This window comes from Ranitomeya variabilis, chromosome 2 (assembly GCF_051348905.1).
Source record: "Ranitomeya variabilis isolate aRanVar5 chromosome 2, aRanVar5.hap1, whole genome shotgun sequence".
NCBI lineage: Eukaryota > Metazoa > Chordata > Amphibia > Anura > Dendrobatidae > Ranitomeya > Ranitomeya variabilis.
The window spans coordinates 252,847,727-252,875,636 of NC_135233.1; the positions used below are offsets into that span (position 1 = coordinate 252,847,727).

At 46.0% G+C, this 27,910-nt stretch overlaps 1 protein-coding gene across 1 annotated transcript; it reads right to left on the minus strand.

Moving 5' to 3' along the window:
- Positions 1–5,953: 5,953 nt before the first annotated feature.
- On the minus strand, positions 5,954–7,449 carry FUT7 (fucosyltransferase 7). Its single transcript, XM_077292408.1, has one exon. It carries the CDS (start codon positions 7,122–7,124, stop codon positions 6,093–6,095), a length of 1,032 nt encoding a protein of 343 aa, XP_077148523.1. The 5' UTR covers positions 7,125–7,449; the 3' UTR covers positions 5,954–6,092.
- Between the last annotated feature and the right edge of the window lie 20,461 nt (positions 7,450–27,910).

Consider the following 27,910-nt stretch of genomic DNA (forward strand, 5'->3'; position numbering starts at 1 on the left):
GGGACTTATCTGATAACAAAGTGGTGTAAAATATTATATGTACACTCACCTGTGAAAGTCACAACTCCTATAGAAACATGTAAAGGTTGTGGCTGGACCACCAATGAATGAGGAATATGGTGGTTCAGAGTCCGCGCTGCCCAAGTTTCAAAGATACGATCACACACCAAGGTGAAGCATGAATGCGATTTATTGTCAACATGTTTCAAGGTTTGCAAACCTATTCATCAGGACCAAACCATAATGATCATCACTATTGTGTCCTATCATGTTAGGAAGGGATTCGTAGGATACAGAAGCTTAGGAAAAAAATGTATGGGTTTATTTTTGCATATGAGAAAAACAAATGAAAATGGAAACTGTGGACCAAAAATGGATCAAAATCAGATTCAGCGCACTGAAAGAAGTCAATACTTTTTTTTTTCTTCTTCTCATACGCAAAGAAAGGACAAATGTCTCATTGAAGCACCGAGAATAGTTTCCATGACTTCTTAGTGGAGGATCTCTCCATTCTCTGAAAGGAGCTGAGAGTGCTATCTGTGTGACTATATGTGATCACCACCCTTCTCCGTGCCAGCAGGGGCAGGAAGGACTTGTGGCTTCCACGACTTTCATCTAAACATATGGTATGTTCTCTCGATCTAGATGGGGAGGGGTCCTAGTGACAACCTGACAATTGCATGCACGGACGGTTTGTGGCTGGGTATAGGATGGTGAGATGATCAGTATATAGCGGTTTCTGCCTTATATATGTACTTATATCGTGTTCTGACAAGTGCAGTCATTATGACACAGAGATTTGCTATGTGACTAACACGTCTTGAAGAACAGAGTGTAAAAAAAAAGGAAATTGTGGGCAAGAGTTGCAAAAAGTCAAACATTTTCGCAATTTTACATCAGATCCTTGTAACACACAGACACATACTATCTATTTATATGTATATATATATATATATATATATATATCTACTGTATATATAAATGCATTTGTGCATAAATACAAATATATATATATATATATCAACAAAACCCCACACATAAAGTAAATATGGTTGAACAAAGATGCCTGTGAAACGCGCGTCGGGGTGAGGGGACACCGATAACACCTCTCGTAGCTGATTTATACCTTACTGGTAATAACTATTAATTCCATTTACCTATTGACAAGCTTTGTACCTGGCTGCCAGCACTCTATTATTATAGCTATAACTATTGGTAATTTTCTTATTCAGCTGTTCCCTGCCCTTTTTACGAGTACATAACATTTTCTCTTGTCTCTATATTATATGGTTTCATTGTGCATTAGTATTAATACTACAGCAAAGGTGTTTTTGGAGGATTATATTCTTACAATGTGCCATAAGTTTGGTTTATTTATCTTGTTACTTGGCTAGGGGGAGACATTGAAGTATTTCACCCCCACCTCTGTTATTCAGTATATCATATTTTTCCTCCTCCCTTGTTCGGTGTCCCTTTTATGGCATTTTGCTTTTTTATGGTATGTTTTTAATATAAATTTGAATAAAAATCTATTAATTTTTGTTTATCTCTTCTTTGTTCCCCCACATTTACCTTATGTTTGGTTTTTTTTTATATTTATAGCGAAGTGCTTTTTCTTACTTAGAACATTTTTGTGATTTTAATACATAGAGTACATATAAATATGTAACTGCACCTAATTTACTTTTTTACTTTTCGATTTATTTTATTCTGCACTTTAAAAAAAAAACTCACTTGAATTGTTTGTCCACCTTTAGGGGACTTTTTTTTTTACTGAAATGCCTGTGTTTTGGGGTAAAAGTAATATTCAGTTGGGTTTCAGTAAAAAAAAAAATAGACAGTGCAGGCAGATGGCAAACACTTAACTCTTTTCTGTCTTTTTTGAGCTCTCAGCTGATTTCTGGCCATAGACCATGATTGTCAGTGTTCATGGTGTTGGGAAAAAAGGAGCCTGTAAACGCCATACGATGCAAAACTTTAATTGAAACCCAATTGTACAAATTATAATTTTTTTTTAGCCCAAAACATATGCATTTAAGTTTAAAAAAAATTCTCCCCAACTGTAGACATCCCCTTTAAGCTTTTTTCTTTTGCTGTTGGTCCACGATTCTAGCTGGGTGAGGAGTTTTATTCTGTGAGAATTTTTTCCCATATCTCCACCATGCATTTCGTCTGAATGATTCATATTGGCACCCTGGGCGTCTGCCCACCCTCTTTTTATCAAAGTCTCACCTACTGTTTCTATCTGACTCATCAGAGGTGTGAACGCAGCAGAGATTTGTATGAATTTATCTTGTGGCTGTAAGGAGCGTCATAAGACACAGACATTACCACGGACCAAGCCATTTATTGAGGATCAATAATTTATTACCAATACTTATTACGGCACCATGGCGCTCATAATGCATCACTCACATCAGCCCAGTCATAGGCTCATACAGTCATGGAAGGAGAAGTTAACTACTTCCTCAGTCCCTGAGGTCAACTTGTAACAACACTACCCAGAACTCCGAAATCATACAGCAGCTCTATGGGGGTGACAGCTGTATTCTGTAAGGATGTGTGCACCTCCATACTCCACCAGCTCCAACCACCAATTAGTATGGATATTAAAACACTAGAAAAAGAAGGTTGTAATTCCAGCTCCTTAGAAAATTCCAATTTTTATTCATCCACTCTAAAATTGCAATATTGGTGGGTGCTAGTGATGAGCGAGTATACTCGTTGCTCGGGTGGTCTCCGAGTATTTGAGAGTGCTCAGAGATTTCGTTTTTGTGGATGCAGCTGCCTGATTTACGGCTGCTAGACAGCTTGAATACATGAGGGGATTCCCTAGCAACCAGGCAACTCCAACATGTACTCAGGCTGGCTAGCAGCCGTAAATCATACAGCTGCGTCCACAAAAACTAAATCTCCGAGCACTCACAAATACTCGGAGACCACCCGAGCGTGCTTTTGAAAACCCGAGCAACGAGTACACTCACTCATCACTAGTGGGTGCTCCTCATGGCAGGGAAAAGGAGATGTCCCCCTTTCCCTGCCATGAGGAGCACCCGCCAATATTGCAATTTTAAAGTGGATTAATAAGATTGAAATTTTTTAACGAGCTGGAACTACAACCTTCTTTTTCTACTATTTATCACGTCTCATCAGGACGGTGTTCCGTGCACCTGTGGTGGCTGTCAGTGAGCTGGCTTCAGCACTTTTCTTTATATATATTAAAACGCTGCAAGTTGTTACTATAACCTTAGAGGTAAGAAAAGGTGTGCAAATTGTATAACGGAAAAAGTGCACAGGTGAAATACACAATCCTGCCATCAATTAATTGTAATATCATCATATACTGATTCCAAATACAGGAATAATCACTATACTCATAGTACACTAGTTATATTCTTGCACATAGGGTCGGTATTATAGTAGTTATATTCTTGTACAGTATATAGGGAGCAGTATTATAGTAGTTATATTCTTGTACATAGGAGGCAGTATTATAGTAGTTATATTCTTGTACATAGGAGGCAGTATTATAGTAGTTATATTCTTGTACATAGGGGGCAGTATTATAGTAGTTATATTCTTGTACATAGGAGGCAGTATTATAGTAGTTATATTCTTTTACATAGGGGGCAGTATTATGGTAGTTATATTCTTGTACATAGGGTCAGTATTATAGTAGTTATATTCTTGTACATAGGAGGCAGTATTATAGTAGTTATAGGGGCAGTATTAGACTATGTGCACACGTTGCGGATTAGGCTTAGGAATTTCTGGTGCGGATTCTGCCTCTCTTGGCAGAAAACGCACCTGTGGATTTGTCGCGGTTTTTGTGCAGTTCCGCAGCGTTTTTTATGCGTTTTTGCTGCGGTTTTCTTGCAGATTTGCTGCGTTTTTTACCCCTGCGGTTTTCTATAATGGAATGGCTACAAAAACCCTGCAGATTCACAAAAAAGAAGTGACATGCTACTTTTTTTTTTTTTTACTTCCGCAGCGGATTTTCCGCAAAGTGTGCACAGCATTTTTTTTTCTCATTGATTTACATTGTACTGTAAATCAATTGCGGATCTGCAGAGAATCTGCAACGTGTGCACATACCCTTATAGTAGTTATATTGTTGTACATAGGAGGCAGTATTATAGTAGTTATATTCTTGTATATAGGGGGCAGTATTATAGTAGATATATTCTTGTACATAAGGGGCAGTATTATAGTAGTTATATTCTTGTACATAGGGGCAGTATTATAGTAGTTACTGTATATTCTTGTACATAGGAGGCAGTATTACAGTAGATATATTCTTGCACATAGGAGGCAGTATTATAGTAATTATATTCTTGTACATAGGGGCAATATTAGAGTAGTTATATTCTTGTCCATAGGGGCAGTATTATAGTAGTTATATTTTTGACCATAGGGGCAGTATGATAGTAGTTATATTTTTGACCATAGGGGCAGTATGATAGTACTAGCTGTTTCCAGCCAGCTAACGTTCGGCACGCTCATTGCTATCTAATTAATGCTGCTGGTGATTAACCTAAAGTAAATAATGACAACATTCAATAGCGCTTACGCAGGTGGTAAATTAACTTAAAATGAAGTTAATAACAATAATAATCATTAAAAATCTGAATAATACTAATAATACATTTTATTCACAGTGTAAAATAAAAAACAAACTGGATTCAGTAAGATGTGTGTTTTTTATTCATTCCAGCATCTAAACAAATTTCATAACGAAACATAAATTGGTGGGGGGCGGGATTATGTGTGGTGATGTGTTGGGGGGACGGGATTATGTGTGGTAATGGGGTGGGGGGTGGTATTATGTGTGGTGATGTGTTGGGGGAGTGGGATTATGTGTGGTGATGTGGTGGGGGGCGGAATTATGAGTGGTAATGTGGTGGGGGGCGGGATCATCTGTGGTAATGTGGTGGGGGGGCGGGATTATGTGTGGTAAAGTGGTGGGGGGACAGGATTATGTGTGGTAATGTGGGGGGTGGGATTATCTGTGGAAATGTGGTGGGGGGGCGGGATTATGTGTGGTGATGTGGTGGGGGGGCGGGATCATGTGTGGTAATGTGGTGGGGGGCGGGATCATGTGTGGTGATGTGATGGGGAGGCAGGATTGTGTGTGGTAATGGAGTGGGGGGCAGGATTATGTGTGGTAATGTGGTGGGGGGTGGGATTGTGTGTGGTAATGTGGTGGGGGGCGGGATGATCTGTTGTAATGTGGTGGGGGGCGGGATTGTGTGTGGTAATGTGGTGGGGGCGGGATTATGTGTGGTAATGTGGTGGGGGGCGGGATCATCTGTGGTAATGTGGTGGGGGGCGGGATTGTGTGTGGTAATGTGGTGGGGGCGGGATTATGTGTGGTAATGTGGTGGGGGGCGGGATCATCTGTGGTAATGTGGTGGGGGGCGGGATTGTGTGTGGTAATGTGGTGGGGGCGGGATTGTGTGTGGTAATGTGGTGGGGGCGGAATTATGTGTGGGGATGTCGTGGGGGGCGGGATTGTGTGTGGTAATGTGGTGGGGGGGGCGGGATTGTGTGTGGTAATGTGGTGCGGGATGGGATTATGTGTGGTAATGTGGTGGGGGGCGGGATTATGTGTAGTAATGTGGTAGGGGCGGGATTATGTGTGGTAATGTGGTGGGGGGGCGGGATTGTGTGTGGTAATGTGGTGGGGGGGCGGGATTATGTGTGGTAATGTGGTGGGGGGCGGGATTGTGTGTAGTAATGTGGTGGGGGCGGGATTATGTGTGGTGATGTGTTGGGGGGGCGGGATTATGTGTGGTAATGTGGTGGGGGGCGGGATTGTGTGTGGTAATGTGGTGGGGGGCGTGATTGTGTGTGGTAGTGTGGTAGGGGGCGGGATTGTGTGGTAATGTGGTGGGGGGGCGGGATTATGTGTGGTAATGTGGTGGGGGGCGGGATTGTGTGTGGTAATGGGGTGGTGGGTGGGATTATGTGTGGTGATGTGGTGGGGCGGAGCTACTGTGCAGGGGGCGGGATTAGCGAGTAATCACAATGCCTCTTATATATATAGATATAGTGCATCTTATGTAAACATCAGTAATAACTGTAATTGCTCATTAGACATGTTCATTAGTAAACCACCCATCTATATCTGTGTATACTTTGCTCTTGGGCAGACTCGGGTACTTGGAGCAGATCATGCAGAATCTTTCCCTCCAGTCAGTATAGACTTTGACACCATATCTTTGTCTCCAGTGGAAGAACTCTTGGTATCGTTCTGGGGTCATTGTGTTTAAAAATTCCGCCAGATGTTTCAGTGACAGAAAGTCTGCTACGTGGATAAAGGAGTCGGAAGGTATAAACTTTTCATAGTTTTTTCTTGGTGGACCCAGCACGATTGGGACAGCACCAGCCAGAAAGGCATTCCTCCACAGCTTCTCTGTGATGTAGTCTTTATGAATAGAGTTCTCCAGTGCTAGATAAAAAAGGTATTTGGAAATCATTGGCAGAAGACATGAGGAACATAAAGGTTTCCTACTGGCTTTACCATACACATCCACCTTGAGGTATGAAGAAAACTCTTTGTAAAAGTTGGCTCTTTCTTGAGTCCGGTGATAATGACTGACCACCCAGGAGACTAAACCATCCTTTAGAGTGGCATTCAGTTCCATGACCAAGTTCGGAACCACCCTTCCATATGGCACAAAGATGTCCGAATCCTCTCGGTAAGTCAATGTCCAGTTGAATGTGTTATTCCATTTCATGAGCCCATTAGTATTTGAAGGAGATTCTAGAGTCGCCCAAACCCACATCTGCTGAGACGGTCTGGGTCCAGTAGGCATCTGATGACCTACAAGGTCCAGTTCTATGTGGTGGAAGACAACCACATTACTGCGGTTGAACATGTTCCGGTCGTCCGTCAGTCTACAGTTTTTGATGTTGTAGTTGTTTAAACAAATATCTCCTGAGAGGTTCATGGGCTTGTGAAAAGGCCAATGCCAAATCAATATGGTGATATCATCGCTAGAAGAAGGCGAGCTTCTATCAGTGTCAAAGAAAAGAACAAAACGAATGTTCCAGGCCAATACAGCCAAGGCAAAGATGCTTCCTAATGCTGACCTTTGCCTTAATCTCCAAGCTATAGCCATTGTACCTGAGGAAGGGCAGGAGATCCTGGTTAGAAAGACAACTGGTAAAGACCATTAGGAACCCTACTGAGCATGAGAACAAGAATCTACTCATTGCTTTCTATCCCTCCATTTCATGGCAGCATCCGTACTGGGAGAAGCTCTTATTTCCTACCTTGATGAGCAGTCCCTGTGGTAACCGGTTCACAGAGTGGTGTGTTTATGGAGCTCTGCAATGTCATTAATCAGACTTGAGGCTGGTGGCAAAGGCTTCCTAGTAGTCGGGTGTTCCTGTGGGGCGTCAACAGGGCTTCTCCTTGCCTATTGTAGGGCACCGGACAGGCAGAGATTGCAGGAAGGTGCTCAGCGGAGAGTTGTGCAGAGGTGTTAACAGGGTGTCACAGCTGCCATCACTCTCAGTTCCTTCTGCTTTTTAGCTGCCTATGCCCTCCTCCTTCCTTTCCACAAAACTTTGTGTTACTCAGATTTGTACCCACAGTGTTCCGCCAAAGATATGACTGTAATCAACTGAGCCAGTCATACAGATGCCTTAGAATGCACACTTCGGGTGCTGCAGAACCTCATTATCCACACAGCAGCTGCTGCATAACCTAAAAATGCACAATTCAGATGCTGCAGAACCTCATCAGGCACCTTAACTGCTGCAGAACCTCATAATACATCTCAGCCACTGTAGAACCTCAACAAACATCCCAGATGCTATAGAATCTTATAATACTGTATATATTTCATGTGTGACTGCTGCAGAATCTCCTAAGACACACCTTAGCACCTTCAAAACCTTAGTATGTGACTGCTGGGGTTGTCTGTAGAATCAGAGTGGCCATTGGGCAATTTAAGCAAATGCCAGATGGGCAAGTCCTGTAGTGGGCAGCATCATTCGCAACACCTCAGGAATGCCAATACAGTCAGCAGCTGTGGCTCAATGGTCTGCCATGTACTCCAGCATGCCATAGGATGCATCACCGACTGTATACAAGTTATAAAAGGAGTTATAAAAGGAGACGGAGGCTGCGTTGGGCAGGGAACCAGGATTAGGGAAGTATTGTAAACTAATTATTATGGGACCCAATAATCGGGGTGGGAACCTTGATGGCATTGTGTGGGGGAATGTACTGTGGAGGCATCATATTGTGTATAGGGGCCTATGGGGCATCAAACTGGGTATTGGGTGGCTGTGGGGGAAAAATACTGTGTATAGGGTGGCTGTAGGGAAAACATACTGTGTATGGGGGGCTACAGGGTTTCCTACTGTGTATAGGGGCTATAGGGCATCATACTGTCAATAGGGGGCTATCATGCATCATACTGTGTATAGGGTGACTGTGGGGGAAACATACTGTGCCTAGGGTGGCTGTGGGTAAAACATATGGTATATAAGGGGCTACAGGGTATCCTACTGTGTATAGGGGCAATGGGGCATCATACTGTCAATAGTGGGCTATGATGCATCATACTGTGTATAGGGTGGTTGTGGGGGAAACATACTGTATATAAAGGGCTGCAGGGTATCCTACTGTGTATAGGGGCTATGGGACATCATACTATCAATAGTGGGCTATGATGCATCATACTGTGTATAGGGTGGTTGTGGGGGAAACATACTGTATATAAGGGGCTACAGGGAATCCTACTGTGTATATGGGCTATGGGGCATCATAATGTCAGTAGAGGGCTATGATGCATCATACTTAGTATAGAGTAGCTGTGGGAGAAATATACTGTGTATAGGGGACTACAGGATATCCTACTATGTATAGGGGCTATGGGGCATCATACTGTCAATGGGGGCTATGATGCATCACACTATGTATAGGGCAAACGATACCTCAGCAGTTAGCACGGTAGCCTTGCAGCACTCGAGTCCTGGGTTAATTTCCCAACTAGGGGAACATCTGCAAGGAGTTTGTAAGTTCTCCAATTTTTGTGTGGGCTTCCCTCTTCTGCATCATTATAAGTCATGGGCAGCACGGTGGCGCAGTGGTTAGCACAGCAGCCTTGCAGCGCTGGAGTCCTGGGTTCTAATCCCACCTTGGACAACATCTGCAAGGGTTTGCGTGGGTTTCCTCTGGGCACTCTGGTTTCCTCCCACATTCCAAAGACATATACTGATAGGGAATTTAGATTGTGAGCCCCATCGGGGTGTCATGTCGGACGCTGTTCAGACCAGGTCGTCCGACAGACAGCGGTAATTCCGCTTTTGACCACTACTCATTGGCGTCTGCTAGATTTTGTCTAGCTGTTCCGGGGTTAATTTACCTGATCCTCGGATTGGAAGCTGGGCCATTTCCATGGCCTTTAAATAGTTCTCCTGATTGGGCGTTCTAGTTCTCCATTGGGCGTCGCCGATTATAGCTTCTGTCTTGCGTTGTTATCTCGGTCTGGAGTGGAGAGCTGGTGGTTGGAGATTCGTTGCTGGTGGTGTATATTCCTTCGTCTTATTTACTCCTTCCTATATTTGTGTTTATTTTGCCCTGCACATTTATAGTGTATTCCTGAGTGTCTGCGGCGTGGTGTATATTTTCCTTTATCCTTGTCTGTGCTAACTGTGGGTATTTAAGTATTACCTCTTCACTGGGTGGTGGGTGGAGGTTTCAGCCTAGAGCTGAGCTCAGGAGTTAGGGCTTGTTTCCACATGCGAGAAACACGTCCGTGTCTCGCATGTAGAAACCAAGCTCTGGCGCCGGCACTCAGGAGCGGAGCTGTGCGGCTCCATGTGTTCCTATGCGGCCGCACGCTCTGCTCCGGAGTGCAGACACCAGAGCTTGGTTTCTACATGCGAGACACGGACGTGATTCTCGCATGTGGAAACAAGCCCTTAGGGTGAGGTTCGAGGCCTGAACATGCACACCATCAGTGTAAACTTCAGGTAGAGGGTCAGTCAGGATTTCCCTAGTCTTAGTGAAATTGCAGGAGCCCGGGGTATTAGCTCTCGCTCACCAAGTCTCTCCCTGACACGGGGACAGCGATGATAATGTGTACAAACTGTAAAGCGCTGCGTAATATGTTAGCGCTATATAAAAATAAAGATTATTATTATTACCAAGTCATTATCATTTTAAGGAAGCAAGAGGAGGGGATTATTTACACAGGGTGCTGCTTTATAACTGTAAAGATGCACAGAGGAGCATTATTACTATGAGGAAGTACAGAGGGAACACATTACTGTAGGGGGCCCTGTTATTGTGTGGGGCACAGCAGGAGGATGCTATTACTGTGCAGGGAACAGTGGAGGCATTATTATTGTCTCAGGCAAGGGTGGGAAATTAATTTTTCACATGAGAGACTGTGACTGTTATGGGGGGCAGAAATTAATTCTGTTAAAATTAATATTAACATATTAATTATTATTTTGTATTTATATTAATTGTATGACTTAATATTGATCAGAATTAAGTATGCTGACATCCCCCTATATACCATATAAGCCAACACACAGCCCCTTATACACTAGTGGCCAAAATTGAGGATACACTTCAAATTTTTGAAATTTTTTAACGTTTTTAGCATGCAATCATACAAAGTGTTTATAACAATAATGCCACAAGTAGTCTAAGGTAGATTAGAATGCCTCTACATCGAAAAAAGGTTACCATAATAAAAAATCTCATTACATCTATAAGAACAGCAGAATGGTCGAATCAAAATATCACGTCCCAATATGTTAATTTCATGCTATCCCTATGTGTTCTTTCTTTAGTAGCGTGTAGGGTATCATTTAGCATCGATAACAGCTTTGCATCTCCATGGCATTGATTTAACAAGACTTCTCAGGTTCTTTGTGGTTATAACATGGTACCAGGAACTGATAACAACTGCAATCAATGCCTGTTTGTTGCTCAGTCGCTTACTAGAAACCAATCGCTTTAATCTTGACCACAGATTTTCGATAGGGTTCAGATCAGGACTGTTTCTTGGCCAGGAAAGCACAGAAATTTGTTTGCTTTCAAACCATTTTAGACATTGCCTTGCAGTGTGACATGGTGCTCCATCCCGTTGAAAAATAATTTTGGTCTGTTCCTTGCCAAGGTCACGAATTTATGGGATGAGCTTTGGTTCAAGGACATCATGAACATATTTCGAAATATTTACAGTTCCCTCAAGGACCTGTATTCTTTTAATTCCCTGCCAGGACATACAGCCCCATATCATAATACTTTCAGGATTTTTCATTGTAGCTGTCACACAATCTGGAAGACTGTCTTCCTTTGGCCTTCTCAAAACATAATGCACACCGTCACTACCAAAAATTGATATTCTCGTTTCATTGCACCAGATTACTTTCTTCCAATCTTCAGTTGTCCAGCTGAGATGTTCTTTGGCCCAGGAAATTCTCTTATTTCTCTGCTTAAGATTTAGGAATGGCTTTTTCCTTGGTGTTCGTGCTTTCAGACCGGCATAAAGTAATCTGCAACGTACTGTTCTATCTGACAGCAAAACTCCTCCATCGTGCAAGTGAAGCGATGGCCGGGGGACCACCACGGTGCAGGAAGACTACTGTACACAAGATGAGGTGCAAACAACAAAGGATAGATTTATTGGGAAACAGGAAATGTAAAGGACAAGGAAGGTGCAAACAGGGGTTTACAATAACAAAAGATAATGCACATGAGTCAATTTGTCTGTAAATAGCACAGTGCTTGAGCAATTGCAAACTCAGAATCTATCTCACAAGCAACTCTACACAATAAAACATATATCGTTGCTACTCTGTATATAATCTCCCTGGCCTTTACTACGCAGGCCGCACGGCTACCGTGCTCTAACTACTGAAGTCTGTGCTAGGCCCTAACTGGTGCACCAGACAGGAACAGACTCACGGTGATGTTGGGGACACAGGTCCAGTCCCAGGGGGCCCCCAAAGTCCAGAACGGTGGTGCGCACGGATTCCTGTCGGCTCTGTAAAGCGTGGCCTTCTCTTTGCTCCTGGAAACCGTAAGTCCCCTTCTCCGTATCTTCGTGGCTCCGCAAACCAGCACAGAACAGCCACCCTTCGCTGCAACCGGGAAAGTCTATTTAACAATCGCAGTTTGTCTCAAGCTGTGTAATCTTTCTTGCAACCAACGACTCTTCCTTGCAGACAGAACAGCTCACAGTTCCCTCAGTTCCCTCTGGAAACTTCTTCTCACTCATTGCTCAGCTCCACCTCCTCCACACAGCCCCGACCAGTCCATAGCGAACACAAGAGTAGGGGAGAACAGCAGAACATACCATCACATAAGACAAGGGGATGCAGCCTCTTAAAGTGACAGCGTGTTTCTTATTATCCATAACAGCACCACCCTCTTACACAAGCACTGGTTGAGTTCCTTGGCTGATCCTCTTCTGTTTTGCAAGGCTAACCTAACAATTCTTCTCTCTGTTTTTGGAGTTGTGACACCCCAGGGTCCTGGTCGTCACAGTGGCATTGCTTTCCTCAGGGAGAGTGATGTCACACTTGGAAGCGATGAAGGATTCCTTTTATCAGGTAATCACGATGCACACAATGTTCATACTCCAGGCCAGAAGGGGGAGCTCTAAACCTGGTTTAGGGAGAACTTCCCTATATTCTTGTCTGGAGGGAAAGGAAGTCAGTCTGTCAGAGGTCAGAGGAGAGAGCAGTCAGACATTCAGTGTCAGAAGGACTGAACGAGCCATGTAGCCAGAGAAGCTGCAGCTCCTGGAGAAAGAGAGAGAACACGGAAGGAAGAATGGCGTTTAGTGGGTGTGTAGGAGAGCGAAGCACAGGAGTGTGACATTAGGGGAGAACAGCTGCGACTGAGCTATCTCCCTGATAGAGCGCAGATTCCGGTAGCCAGAAGACCGAGGTTGTGAGGAACTCTAAGACTTACAGCAGAAACCGGCAGGACAGCTGGATTACACATCACCTGTCTGCCCTAACACCCAGGAGGCACAGTGGCACATAGAGCCCGGGTCATAATAGAGACCCTGTAAAAAGGCTCAAGCCACCTGTCATACGGGTTTGTGTCCTACCTTCATGGAGGACAGAGAGAACTGTGAGGATCTTATCAGAAGCCATAGGCAGTAAGGGACTACAGCACCACTGCGCTAAGAGGAAGGGTTTTATCTCCACCTGGTAAGGGGGACTCTGGATTCGCTTCCAAGCCGGCCGCACCCTGCCTGTACCTGTGATTTGGTGCCCTGGACTGCGGTTGCCTGAAGCCTTTAGTAAATCAGGTAAAGAGACTGCAAACCTGTGTCCTTGCTCTTTACTGCACCTCTCACCATCTTCACCTATACACCGGGAGCCCTGGGGACCTACTTCACCTGTGGGAAGTTATACCATCTAGCTGCCATAACACCACCCCAGAGGACCTCTTTAAGCAGAGTCGGTCCCTACTGACCGAATACAACAGGTGGCATCACAAACACAAACTTTATTCAATTCCCTTTTACATGGGCGCTCAGGGCCACGGACTGAGTCGCAGCCACCGTGATATCCCCTTGGAGTACCGGAGCCGGTACCAAGTACCCCACGGCCCTGGCGGGCGTTCCAGAGTTGTTGTCTTTTTCCTTCCTCTTCCACTCTTAGTTTTGATTCTGCAACTATCAGCAAAATGTGAACACAGTTTTTGCACTCCAGAAGCAGTGACTCCACCACCCATCGTCCTAGCAATATCTCTGAAACTGTATCCCTCCTTCCTCACAACAACAGCCTTAGCTCTCTTTTTTGGAGACCAATCAGACCTCTTTGTGGCTGGCATGATCAAAATCTAAAAAACCCAATCATTCAGGAGTTTGTGAGGTCAAAATAGAGATTTATAATTATTCAGTTAAAAAAATAAAATTTAAATATTGATAAAATACAAGAAATAAAAATTCTCAATAGTTTGTAAAGAAATGAAAGCCTGTAGGACCTATACTAAAAGGATCAAGTGACGACTGTAGCTGTAAAACACTATTTATAATTTAATTTGGACATAAAGAAAAGTTAACATATACGTTTTTTTTTCGGACTACAAGACGCACTTTTTTCCCCAAAATTTTCCCCCACACATCCATTGCTGCGATGCGCTAGCCTCTGGGAAAATGGCCGCTGGAGGCGATGCATGTTCAGATTGAGATCTCGGGATGAGATCTTGTTGCCGAGATCTCAATCTGCTGCGATGTGGTGGCCTCTGGGAAAATGGCCACCGGGGGCGGCATATGCTCAGATTGAGATCTCGTCCCTAGATCTTGGGAGACGAGATCTCGGGATGAAATCTCATTGCCGAGATCTCAATCTAAGCATGCGCCGCCCCCCGGCGGCCATTTTCTCAGAGGCCACCGCATCACAGCGATGGATATAAGGGGGCCTCCGGGCTTTCACAAAATGCCGGCGAAGCCCCCTGCACCACAGAGCACCACCACCGCACCTGCTGAACCTCCTGCACCACCCACACCAGCCTGGGATGGGATTCCCGGAGGCCACCGCATCTGCCGCACCAGCCTGGGACCACCGAACACCTCCTGTGACCATGCTCTACCAGCACTGCTCATCCCGCCCAGTAAGCTGAATTTGGACTATAAGACGGTCTCCCATTTGACGCATTAATTTTTTTTCCCTATTTTCCTTCTGAAAATTTGTGGTGTGTCTTATAGTCCGGTGCATCTTATAGTCCGAAAAATACGGTAACTAAAAATTTATTAATTTTACTCACAGAGAACGAAGTCCAGTATTTCTTGTAAAAATTATAAAAACTACTGACAAAATATAAAAAAACAAGTCTCCCGATATCTTTAGTAACAGATTGCATGCCTGCGCTATAAATATAATTACGTAATCAAGCAAGTAAGAACGCCGAAAGTTCCAGAAGCCTTGAAAATTATTAAAAATTTCAAGAGTATCCACAATTTTGGTCACTAGCTTATTTATACTGTAAAAGCCATCACATAGCCTCCTATAGACAGTATGAACCCCTACATAGCCTGCTATATACAGTATGATCCTCCACATAGCTTCCTATAGACAATATGAACCTGTACATAGCCTCCTATATACCATAAGAGCCCTAACATAGCCTCCTATAGACATTATAAACCAGTAACATAGCTACCGGGGGGCAGAGGGTGTGGGCACCTATGGCCCGATGCTCAGAGGGGGCCCACCCAGAGCTACGCTACTGAAACTGTAGCAGCGCGCCGATACAGTTACCATCTGCGGCAGAGCAGGGAGATTCGATCTTCCTTCTCTGCTGCCGGCCACTATGGGGCATCTGAGCAGGGGGGCGGTGCCAGCAGTGGGCCCCCGCCTGTCATCGCAGGGTCGGCTGTACCGGCATTTAGCCGATACAGCTGACCGCAATGATGAGGGAAGCAGCGCTGCGCTCCTTCCCCCATCATCCCCCTGTCAGCGTCAGATGTCAGCGACGCTGACAGCGGGCGCGATGAATCACTGCCCGGCGCCCGCTGTCAGGAGACAAGCGGGAGCTCAGAGCAGCGCAGGAACCAGGAAGAAGAGAGGTGAGTATTTTTTTTTAAGTGGTGCTGCCTTATACTACAGAATCTGCCTATGGGTGGTCTTCCTAATACTACAGGGTCTGCCTATGGGGGGTATGTCTAATACTACAGGGTCTGCCTATGGGGGAGGTCTGCCTAATACTACAGGGTCTGCCTAATACTACAGGGTCTGCCTATGGGGGGTCTGCCTAATACTACAGGGTCTGCCTATGGGGGGTCTGCCTAATACTACACGGTCTGCCTTTGGGGGGTCTGTCTAATACTACAGGGTCTGCCTTATACTACAGGGTCTTCTTAGCCTTCTGACTGAGTACTCCGCCTCCTAGCCACAGGTGTTTTAATCGCAACAGGTCCATTACCCCTCCACAGAGAGAGAGAATGTTAGTATAAGAAGAGGTTTCACAGGTACCCATTCAGATGGAGACGTTTATTCTCAGCGAGGAAAGGAAAGCGTAGGACCTGGTATACGAGAGATGCCCTAAAGCGGCTACCAGGTACACATAAAATTGGCCATTTTTATGCGCTAAACGCTCTCATTTTTCATATTTCTAGTGCAGTAATGCAGTTCAGTTTTCATGTTTCATGTTTGCATGTTTCAGCGCTGCAGTGTGCTGCCTTATTTACTTGACTGTATACGAGTTGGTGACTCTAGGTTCAGCACCTGTTCACACTTAGTCTATGTTTTGGATGTGACGGTCAGTTTTTTGAAATGCATTATACTACAGGGTCTGCCTATGGGGGTGCTGCCTTATAGTACAGGGTATGCTTATAGGGGTGCTGCCTTATAGTACAGGGTCTGCCTATGGGGGTGCTGCCTTATAGTACAGGGTCTGCCTATGGGGGTGCTGCCTTATAGTACAGGGTCTGCCTATGGGGTGCTGCTTTGTGCTATAGAATCTGCCTATGGGGGATGCATTATACAATATAGAGTAGGCCTATGGGGAGTGCATTATACTATATTGAGGACTATCTGGTGCATTATACTATATTGAGGACTATGTGGTGCATTATACTATATTGAGGACGATCTGGTGCATTATACTATATGGAGGCCATCTAGAGGGGCATCATACAGTGTGGGGATTACAGTGTTGGAGCCATCAAACAGTTTGGAGGCTACTAAGGGGTCAGTATACTGTGTATAAGAGAGCATCATACTGTGTATAGGGGAGCTGTACAGGGGGAGACTCGGGACATTATTAAATGTAAAGTGGGCACTTATTGTTATAGGGGAACTCAGGTTACTGTGACTATCAAAGGTGCACACAGGGCAATGTTACTTTCTAGGGGGCAAAATATGCGCACTGTTTTCTAGGGCACTTGCACCCGGCATTCCTATATTATAGAGGGGTGCTTTAGAATTTAGAGGGCACAGAGAACCACACAGCAGGTTCAGTAATTGGGGTATCAGGGACAGTAATAGCGACACATACGGCAGCAGCAGCTCAGTATTGGGGTATCAGGGACAGTAATAGGGACACATACGGCAGCAGCGGCTCAGTATTGGGGTATCAGATCCAGTAATAGGGACACATAGGGCAGCAGCGGCTCAGTATTTGAGTATCAGCAGGATGAGGAGTTTGTGCAGGTTGGGAATAGATGATGATGGGGCTGGAATATGAGAAGTGAAATGTGTCTTTGTTGTATTCTCTGCAGACGAGTTGTAGCTGGAAGAAGTTGTCATGTCGGTCTGGGCCAGATGGAAAAGACGGGAAAAGTGACGATTCCATCATAAAGAACGTCAGCGGTAAGTCATTATCTGTGCTGTGATCTCTTATATATTCTGTAGGGCTGGTATCTACCACTGACCATATGGCGGTAATATCCATGTTGGTCTTTATATAGAGATTATCTTCAGTAACAGCGCGGTCATCTGCTGAGGTTCTCCTCCACTATTAGGGCGCGTCACCGAATTGTAATCAAGGTTACCTGGTTAGGGGCCCACTCAGAAGCTTCGCACCCCCCTGAACCAAAACCCTAGCTACGCCTCTGTTATAAACCCCTGCATAGCCTCCTATATACAGTATGATCCTCCACATAGCTTCCTATCTACTATATAATTGTCTAAGGGTCACTTCCGTCTTTCTGTCTGTCCGTCTGTCTGTCTGTCGCGGATATTCATTGGTCGCGGCCTCTGTCTGTCATGGAATCAAAGTTGCTGATTGGTCGTGGCAAAACAGCCACGACCAATCAGCGACGGGCACAGTCCGGCGGAAAAATGGCCGCTCCTTCCTCCCCGCAGTCAGTGCCCGCACCGTACTCCCCTCCAGTCTGCCCTCACACAGGGTTAATGGCAGCAGTAACGGACCGCGTTATGCCACGGTGTAATGCACTCTGTTACCGCTGCTATTAACCCTGTGTGACCAACTTTTTACTATTCATGCTGCCTATGCGGCATGAATAGTAAAACGACCTAATGTTAAAAATAATAAAAAAAATAAAAAATCGTTAGATACTCACCGTCCGTCGGCCCCCGGATCGACAACAGGCCTTACCCGCTCCTCCCGACGCTCCATGCTGCGATCTCGCGAGATGATGACGTAGCGGTCTCGCACGACCGCTACGTCATCATCTCACGAGACCGCAATGCACTCTTGGGACCGAAGCGGGCCAGGAGCATCGCTTGGATCCGGGGGCTCCGGAAGGTGAGTATATAACGATTTTTTATTTTATTTCTTTTTTTAACAGGGATATGATGCCCACATTGCTATATACTGCATGGGCTGGGCAATATACTACATGGGCTGTGCTATATACGTGGCTGGGCAATATACTACATGGCTGGGCAATATACTACATGGGCTGTGCTATATACGTGGCTGGGCAATATACTACATGGGCTTTGCTATATACGTGGCTGGGCAATATACTACATGGGCTTTGCTATATACTACGTGGCTGGGCAATATACTACATGGCCTGTGCTGTATACGTGGCTGGGCAATATACTACATGGGCTGTGCTATATACTACGTCGCTGGCAATATACTACGTGGCTGTGCTATATACAATGTGGCCTGCGCAATATACATGGGCTGTGCGATATACTACGTGGGCTGCGCAATATACAACGTGGGCTGCGCAATGTACTGCGTGGGCTGCGCAATATACAACGTGGGCTGCGCAATATACAACGTGGGCTGCGCAATGTACTGCGTGGGCTGCGCAATATACAACGTGGGCTGCGCAATATACAACGTGGGCTGCGCAATGTACTGCGTGGGCTGCGCAATGTACTGCGTGGGCTGCGCAATGTACTGTGTGGGCTGCGAAATATATTACGCATACATATTCTAGAATACCCGATGCGTTAGAATCGGGCCACCATCTAGTAGACAATATGAACCTACACATAGCCTCCTATATACAATATGAGGCTGCTCATAGCCTCCTATATACCGTATGATCCTCCACATAGCCTCCTATATACCGTATGAGCCTCCACATACCCTCCTATATACAGTATAAGCCTGCACATAACCTCCTTTATGCAGTATGATCCTCAACATAGCTTCCTACAGACACTATGAGCCTACACATAACCTCATATATACAGTATGATCCTCCACATAGCCTCCTATATACAGTATAATCCTCAACATAGCTTCCTACAGACAATATGAGCCCACACATAGCCTCCTATATACCGTATGATCCTCCACATAGCTGTCACGGGAAGCCTAGGTAGGCAAGAGCTAATAACCCGGACCCCTGCGATTTCCCTCAGACTAGGGAAACCCTGACTGACCCTCTCCCAGAGTTTACACTGATGGTGTGCATGTCTGGGCCTCCATCCTCACCCTGTCTCCTGATTCAACCCTAGGCTGAAACCACCACCCACCACCCAGTGAAGAGACCACACACCAATACCCACAGTTAGCACAGACAAGGATAACGGAAAAATATGCACCACGCCACAGTCACACAGGAATATACTATAAGTGCACAGGGCAAAACAAATACAAATACAGGTAGGCGAAAATAAGACAAAGGGAAATACACCACGAGATATGATACTCCAACTCCTAGCTCACCACTCCAGACCGAGATAACCAAGCACAAGACAGAAGCTATAATCGGTGACGCCCAATGATCAGGAGAGCTATTTAAAGGCAGTGGGCGTGACCCAGCTTCCAATCCGAGCACCAGCTAAATAAACCCCGGACCAGCTAGATAAAATCTAGCCGACGCCACTGAGCGCATAGTGGACAAAAGCGGAATTACCGCTGTCTGTCGAACGCCCTAGTATGAACAGCGTCCGACATGACAGTACCCCGCCTTCTAAGAGGGACCCCAGGGCCCTCACGACTTATAGGACCCGGCTTGTCCAGATGGCGGCGGTGAAACATACTGACCAGCCGATCCGCATGAACGTCTGAGGCTGGTACCCAGGACCTTTCCTCAGGCCCATAACCACGCCAGTGTACCAAGTACTGTAAAGTGCGGTGCACTACACGAGAGTCAACCACCTTGGAGACTTCAAATTCCAAATTACCATCCACCAAGACTGGAGAAGGCATCGGTGTCGCGTCCATAAGACCCACCATCTTTTTTAGCAACGATCTGTGGAACACGTTGTGTATCTTATACACCGTAGGAAGCTCCTATCGGTACGCTACTGGGTTAATGACGGCAGCGACCCTAAATGGACCAATAAACCTTGGACCCAATTTAAGGGATGGTATTTTAAGTTTTATGTTTTTTGTGGATAACCACACCCAGTCATCCACACTCAGGTCCAAACCTGGCACACGCCTACTGTCAGCCACACGTTTGTACCTAGCACCCACGCTCAACAGGCGCTGTTTAACTCTCCTCCAGACTGATGACAATTGTGCTCCTAACTGGTCTTCCTCCGGGACGCCGGAACAGCCCCCCTGACTCAAAGTACAAAATTGAGGATGTAGCCCGTAAACACAAAAAAAGGAGACTCCCCAGAAGACTCCTGGCGGTGATTATTGATGGCAAACTCAGCCAAAGGAAGGAACGTCGACCACTCCTCCTGGTTATCAGAAACAAAGCAGCGTAAGTACTGTTCCAAATTTTGGTTCATACGCTCGGTCTGACCATTTGACTGAGGATGAAACGCCGAAGAATGAGACAACTTGATCCCCAGCTGTGAGCAAAATGCTTTCCAAAATTTTGCCACAAACTGAGACCCCCTATCAGAAACGATGTCAGATGGAACTCCATGAAGTCTGACCACCTCCTGCACAAATACCTGAGCCAGAGTCTTAGCGTTAGGCAACGAAGGCAAAGACACAAAGTGCGATATTTTTGAGAACCGATCAACAATCACCAAGATGACCGTGTTCCCAGCTGAGGAGGGCAAGTCAGTGATAAAATCCATGGAGATTTCCGTCCATGGCTTACTAGGTACCTCGAGAGGAAGTAGTGTGCCAACAGGACGGGAGCGGGGTGTCTTAGCCCTAGCGCATGTGGTGCAAGCTGACACGTATGAGACCATGTCCTGTCGGATCTTGGGCCACCAAAACCGACGTGACACCAACTCCAAGGTACCCCTAACCCCTGGGTGGCCAGCCAGAACAGCATCATGATGCTCCGCCAAAACCTTTAAGCGGAGATGAAGCGGTACAAACGATTTGTTGATGGGAAGCTCAGATGGTACCTCCTCCTGGGCCTCGGCAATCTCAGCCTCAACCTCGGTAGTGAGAGCCAAAACCACAGCACCCTTTTGGAGGATGGGTACCGGATCTTCCCGAGGTTCTCCCCCCCGGAAAAAATCTGGACAGAGCATCCGCCTTAGTGTTTTTAGACCCAGGTCTGTAAGTAACAACAAAGTTGAACCGCTTGAAAAACAATGCCCAGCAAGCCTGCCTGGGGAGAAGACGCTTGGCAGACTCCAAATAAAGCAAATTCTTATGGTCGGTAATAACAGTAACCTGATGAACCGACCCCTCCAAGAAGTGTCGCCATTTCTCAAAGGCCAACTTGATTGCCAACAACTCCCTGTTGCCGATATCGTAGTTACGTTCGGCGGACGACAGTTTCTTGGAGAAATAGGCGCACGGACGCAAATCACTCAAGGATGAGCCTTGTAACAGCACCGCCCCCACACCAACCTCAGACGCATCGACTTCCACAACAAAAGGTTTCGATACGTCTGGCTGCACAAGAATGGGGGCCGAAACAAAACTGTTTTTAAGAAATTCAAATGCGCACACAGCAGCCTCAGGCCAAACGGAGAAATTGGTACTCTTTTTAGTCATGTCAGTTAGCGGTTTAGCAATGATAGAAAAATCCTTGATAAACTTCCTATAGTAGTTAGAAAACCCAAGGAACCGCTGAAGTGCTTTTAGGTTATCAGGCCGTTCCCAATGCAGCACCGCTTGCACCTTAGCGGCGTCCATTTTAAAACCAGAAGCAGACACAATATAACCCAAGAAAGGCAACTCCTGAACCGAAAATACACATTTCTCAAGTTTAGCATATAGCTTATTCTCTCTGAGAAGCTGTAACACCTGCCTGACATGATCTAAATGAGCATCACGGTCGCAAGAATATATGAGAATGTCATCTAGGTACACAATAAAGAATTTCCCCAAAACATGCGAGAACACATCATTTATGAAATGTTGAAACACTGCAGGTGCGTTTGTCAACCCAAATGGCATCAACAAATTTTCAAAATGACCCTCAGGGGTATTAAAAGCAGTCTTCCACTCATCACCTTGACGGACTCTTATGAGGTTGTACGCCCCTCTGAGGTCAAGCTTGGTAAACCACTTAGCACCTGCCACCTGGTTAAACAAATCCGGTATCAATGGCATAGGGTATGGATCACAAACCGTAATCTGGTTTAACTCCATGAAATCCAGACACGGGCGTAGTCCGCCATCTTTCTTTTTAACGAAGAAGAACCCCGCTGCCACAGGCGAGGATGAAGGCCTGATGTGCCCTTTGCTCAAACTTTCAGCAATGTAATCCTTTAACGCTTGTCTCTCCGGACCGGAGATGTTAAACATCCTTGCTTTAGGCAATTTGGCCCCTGGTTTAAACCTGATAGTACAGTCATAGGGGCGATGTGGTGACAACTCTGAACAACCCTTCTCACAGAACACATCCGCAAAATCCAGAAGTGACTCCGGAACGCTTGAAGTCACAGCAGACACACATGTGGCCAGGCAATTCTCCTGGCAGAAGTCGCTCCACCGAATTATGTCCTGAGTTTTCCAGTCAATTACCGGGTTGTGCATGGACAACCAAGGAAAACCCAAAACCACCTGAGCAGGAAGATTCCTGAGCAACTTACATGTAACCCGCTCGGAATGTAGAACCCCAATGTGGAGTTTCACCTCAGCCACAAACTCAGTAATCTCCCCCTGTGGGAGAGGAGCAGCATTGATGGTGACCACGCGGATAGGATGAGGCAGTTTTTCGATCCTAAAACCGGCAGTGCGCGCAAACTCCTCATCAATGAGATTTGTGGCAGAACCACTATCCACAAAAAGTGATTGGTAGCTCTCTGCCAGCGACAATAACTTTGGCAGGGAGCATGCATTGAGAAACCACCATGGAGGATATACATAAGCTCAGATTGGCCTCCTCCACACCCTCTGAGCTTAGAAGTTTTCCGCCGTTGCGTTTTTCTTAGACAGCAGAGGACAAATGTTAACAAAATGACCAGTTTTACCGCAGTAAAAACAGGCTCCCTGCTTCCTGAGCACAGGGGCTCGATGCTTAACATGTGACACCCCTGCGATTTGCATAGGCTTCGTGGGCTCACCTGCAGCAACCTCACGTGAACCTAAACCCTCTCCCATAGGCGGCGTCTCATGCTCCCCCTGACACAAACGGCGATCAATGCGAACAACAAGACTCATGGCGGAATCTAGAGAAGCAGGAGTCTCGTACATCAGGAGGGCTTTTTTAACCCTTCCAGAAACCCCATGAATAAACTGACTCCGCAGCGCGGGATCATTCCACTGTGTGTCGACCGCCCAGCGGCGAAATTCAGAACAGTAATCCTCTGCAACACGCTCCCCCTGGCGAATAGTGCGTATCTTAGATTCTGCTAGAGCCATTCTGTCAGGATCATCGTAAATGTGTCCAAGAGCAGAAAAAAAACTCTCCACAGAGTTAAATGCAGCAGAAACAGATGGCAAAGAAAACGACCATGCTTGGGGGTCCCCGTATATAATAATAATGACAACACCAGACCCACACGCTGAGCCTCATTACCTGAGGAGATCGGGCGCATACGAAAATATAGTTTGCAAGCTTCACGAAAAGTAACAAATTTACTGCGTTCCCCAGCAAACTTTTCAGGCAAAGGAAACTTAGGCTCAGCAACTCTACCTGTCACTCCGGCTTGCACATTAGATACTGCTAGTCCCTGTTGCTGCACTGCCCCCCTCAACTCAGTGACCTGTAGGGACAGCGCCTCCAACTGGCGGGTTATGGAAGTCATGGGATCCATGGAATTCAAATAATGTTGGCCGATTATAATGTCACGGGAAGCCTAGGTAGGCAAGAGCTAATAACCCGGGCCCCTGCGATTTCCCTCAGACTAGAGAAACCCTGACTGACCCTCTCCCAGAGTTTACACTGATGGTGTGCATGTCTGGGCCTCCATCCTCACCCTGTCTCCTGTTTCAACCCTAGGCTGAAACCACCACCCACCACCCAGTGAAGAGACCACACACCAATACCCACAGTTAGCACAGACAAGGATAACGGAAAAATATGCACCACGCCGCAGTCACACAGGAATATACTATAAGTGCACAGGGAAAAACAAATACAAATACAGGTAGGCGAAAATAAGACAAAGGGAAATACACCACCAGATACGATACTCCAACTCCTAGCTCACCACTCCAGACCGAGATAACCAAGCACAAGACAGAAGCTATAATCGGCGACACCCAATGTTCAGAAGAACTATTTAAAGGCAGTGGGCGTGACCCAGCTTCCAATCCGAGCACCAGCTAAATTAACCCCGGACCAGCTAGATAAAATCTAGCCGATGCCACTGAGCGCATAGTGGACAAAAGCGGAATTACCGCTGTCTGTCGAACGCCCTAGTATGAACAGCGTCCGACATGACAATAGCCTCCTATATACAGTATAATCCTCAACATAGCTTCCTACAGACAATATGAGCCCGCATATAGCCTCCTATATACAGTATGATCCTCAACATAGCTTCCTATAGACAGTATGAGCCCACATATAGCCTCCTATATACCGTATGAGCCCTCACATAGCCTTCTATATACAGTATGATCCTCACAAAGCTTCCTACAGGCAATATGAGCTCACACATAGCCTCCTATATACCGTATGATCCTCCACATAGCCTCCTATATACAGTATAATCCTCAACATAGCTTCCTACAGACAATATGAGCCCGCACATAGCCTCCTATATACAGTATGATCCTCAACATAGCTTCCTATAGACCAGAGGTGTCAAACTGCATTCCTCGAGGGCCGCAAACAGGTCATGTTTTCAGGATTTCCTTGTATTGCACAGGTGATAATTTAATCACCTGCACAGAATGATTCCAGCACCTTGTGGAATGCTAAGGAAATCCTGAAAACATGACCTGTTTGCGGCCCTCGAGGAATGCAGTTTGACACCTCTGCTATAGACAGTATGAGCCCACACATAGCCTCCTATATACAGTATGATCCTCAACATAGCTTCCTATAGACAGTATGAGCCCACATATAGCCCCTATATACCGTATGAGCCAGCACATAGCCTTTTATATACAGTATGATCCTCACAAAGCTTCCTACAGACAACATGAGCTCACACATAGCCTCCTATATACCGTATGATCCTCCACATAGCCTCCTATATACAGTATAATCCTCAACATAGCTTCCTACAGACAATATGAGCCCGCACATAGCCTCCTATATACAGTATGATCCTCAACATAGCTTCCTATAGACAGTATGAGCCCGCACATAGCCTCCTATATACCGTATGATCCTCCACATAGCCTCCTATATACAGTATAATCCTCAACATAGCTTCCTACAGACAATATGAGCCCGCACATAGCCTCCTATATACAGTATGATCCTCAACATAGCTTTCTATAGACAGTATGAGCCCGCACATAGCCTCCTATATACAGTATGATCCTCAACATAGCTTCCTACAGACAATATGAGCCCACACATAGCCTCCTATATACCGTATGATCCTCCACATAGCCTCCTATATTCCGTATGAGCCCACACATAGCCTCTTATATACAGTATGATCCTCAACATAGCTTCCTACAGACAATATGAGCCCGCACATAGCCTTCTATATACAGTATGATCCTCAACATAGCTTCCTATAGACAGTATGAGCCCACACATAGCCTCCTATATACCGTATGATCCCCACATAGCCTCTGATATACAGCATGAGCCCCACATATCCTTTTATATAAAGCACCAGTACCCCTATATACAGTATGGGCCCCACACAGCCCCCTATATGCATACAAATATTCTATACACATGTAAAAAAAATAACCACCACCACATACTCGCCTTACTCCCATCCCCCCAGCGATCAGCTCTCTCCGGTGATCTGTCTCTCTGCAGTGCACAGCTGACGCAATGAAATATCATTGCATCTGCTGGATCACATGCTGGAGGATGTGGTCCATCTTCCACCACCAGTGTATTCACCATTGTCTGCATCCCGAGGATGTGGAGAAGGGCAACAGTGAGAGGCGGCAGCAGATGGATAGCGGGCCGGGGAGTACACGTGCAGTCTATGGGCCACTGTTTCAGCCCTGCGGCTGTCTCTGTCCACAGGTCACACTTTGCCCAGGTCTGTCTAGGGCACTGGTTATAGTAGCATTATATGGGTTGTATAGAGGTGGGGAATGTGAGGAGGGATAGGACAAGCAGTAAGATGTCTGTGTGTTTTGCAATCCCGAGTTATGGACTACTGTATAAGTTGGTAATATCAGGTTATGGTCTGGCAGTATTATATTTTCTTATATTGCAATATTGATACTAACATGATCTTGGTCCAGTCGTGTTTGTTATAAGCCTTTTCCACCTAAATTGTTGGCGAGTGCAGCGCCCCAGAGTCCTGGTCGTTGCAGTAATGTCGCTCTGCCACTAAGGGGAGTGATGTTACGTCTGACTGCGCTAAAGGAGTTCACCTGACCAGGTAACACTCGCACTACACTTCACACTCCGGCCACCAGGGGGAGTGGTTCTATCTAGTAGGCCACTCCTCACACTCTGGTAAAACTGGGGGTTGGACAGGAAGACAGAGAGAACAAGAAGTAACTGGGAAGAGCCAGAGAGAGGACCTGTCAGGGATGGGATCCTGACAGATTCCTAAGAAAGGACAAGAAGTGAGAAAACGGTAAAACAGCAAAGAGGCGATAGGACCAGAAGGAGTCGTGCTGTAAGATCAAGGCAACATCCTTCTGAGGCGCAAACAGTCGGTGGCCGGAACGCCGAGAAAGTAAGAGACTTTAAGCATTACTTCAAACCACGGCAGGGCAGCCAATTATAGGTTGGCTGTCTCACTTAAACACCTAAGCAGACAACGGAGGCAGCTGCGGGAGAGGGGCGACTCTAGAGTCCCGGAAGAACTCCAGGCCTAACCCGTCATACGGGTGCGTCCTAGCCATATCATCTGGGGGACGGAGAGAATGAACATCAGAGACAGACAGAATAAGTTGTGAACACTATCCCGGGGTGCTCAGCAGGGAAGGACTACAACACACAGGCGCTAGAAGGTAGACACTGATTCCCACCTGAAAAGGGAACTCCGGATGTGCCGTTGGACCGGCCGGTCTCAGCCAGCCCTGTTAACAGTGCTCTGGATTGGGTACCTCCAAACCTTCAGTAAAAAGGTAAAGAGACTGCAACCTGGTGTCCTTGTTATTTACTGTGACCTGCACCGCACCACTACAACATCATCACCACCCACACCCTTCATTGTACGCCCCTCAGCAGGGTCACGGACCGGGTCCAGCCACCGTGACAACCCCAGAGCAGAGACTCAGAGGCCGGTACCGGGTACCCCTTGGCCCTGCGGCAGTGGGGGGCGCTACACAATGACCACAGTGTGCCATATCCTAATGTGTGTGTAGTTTACACACCATCAAGATTTGGCACCACTTCTTCGTTGCAGCAGTTGTCACGTGAATACAGGTGTACAATTTGCATATTTGGAGTCAGGTGCCGACTAGGACAGAATATTGAGCGAAGTGGCTGAGACTCTGGTTGGCGCGTGACCACAAAGTGTGAGAATTGTAAACCCGCGATCACCTGACAACTGCTGTAAATGGTAAATATATTACACACCATAATGAGTCAGCCGTCTGCACTGCAACTTGCCAAAA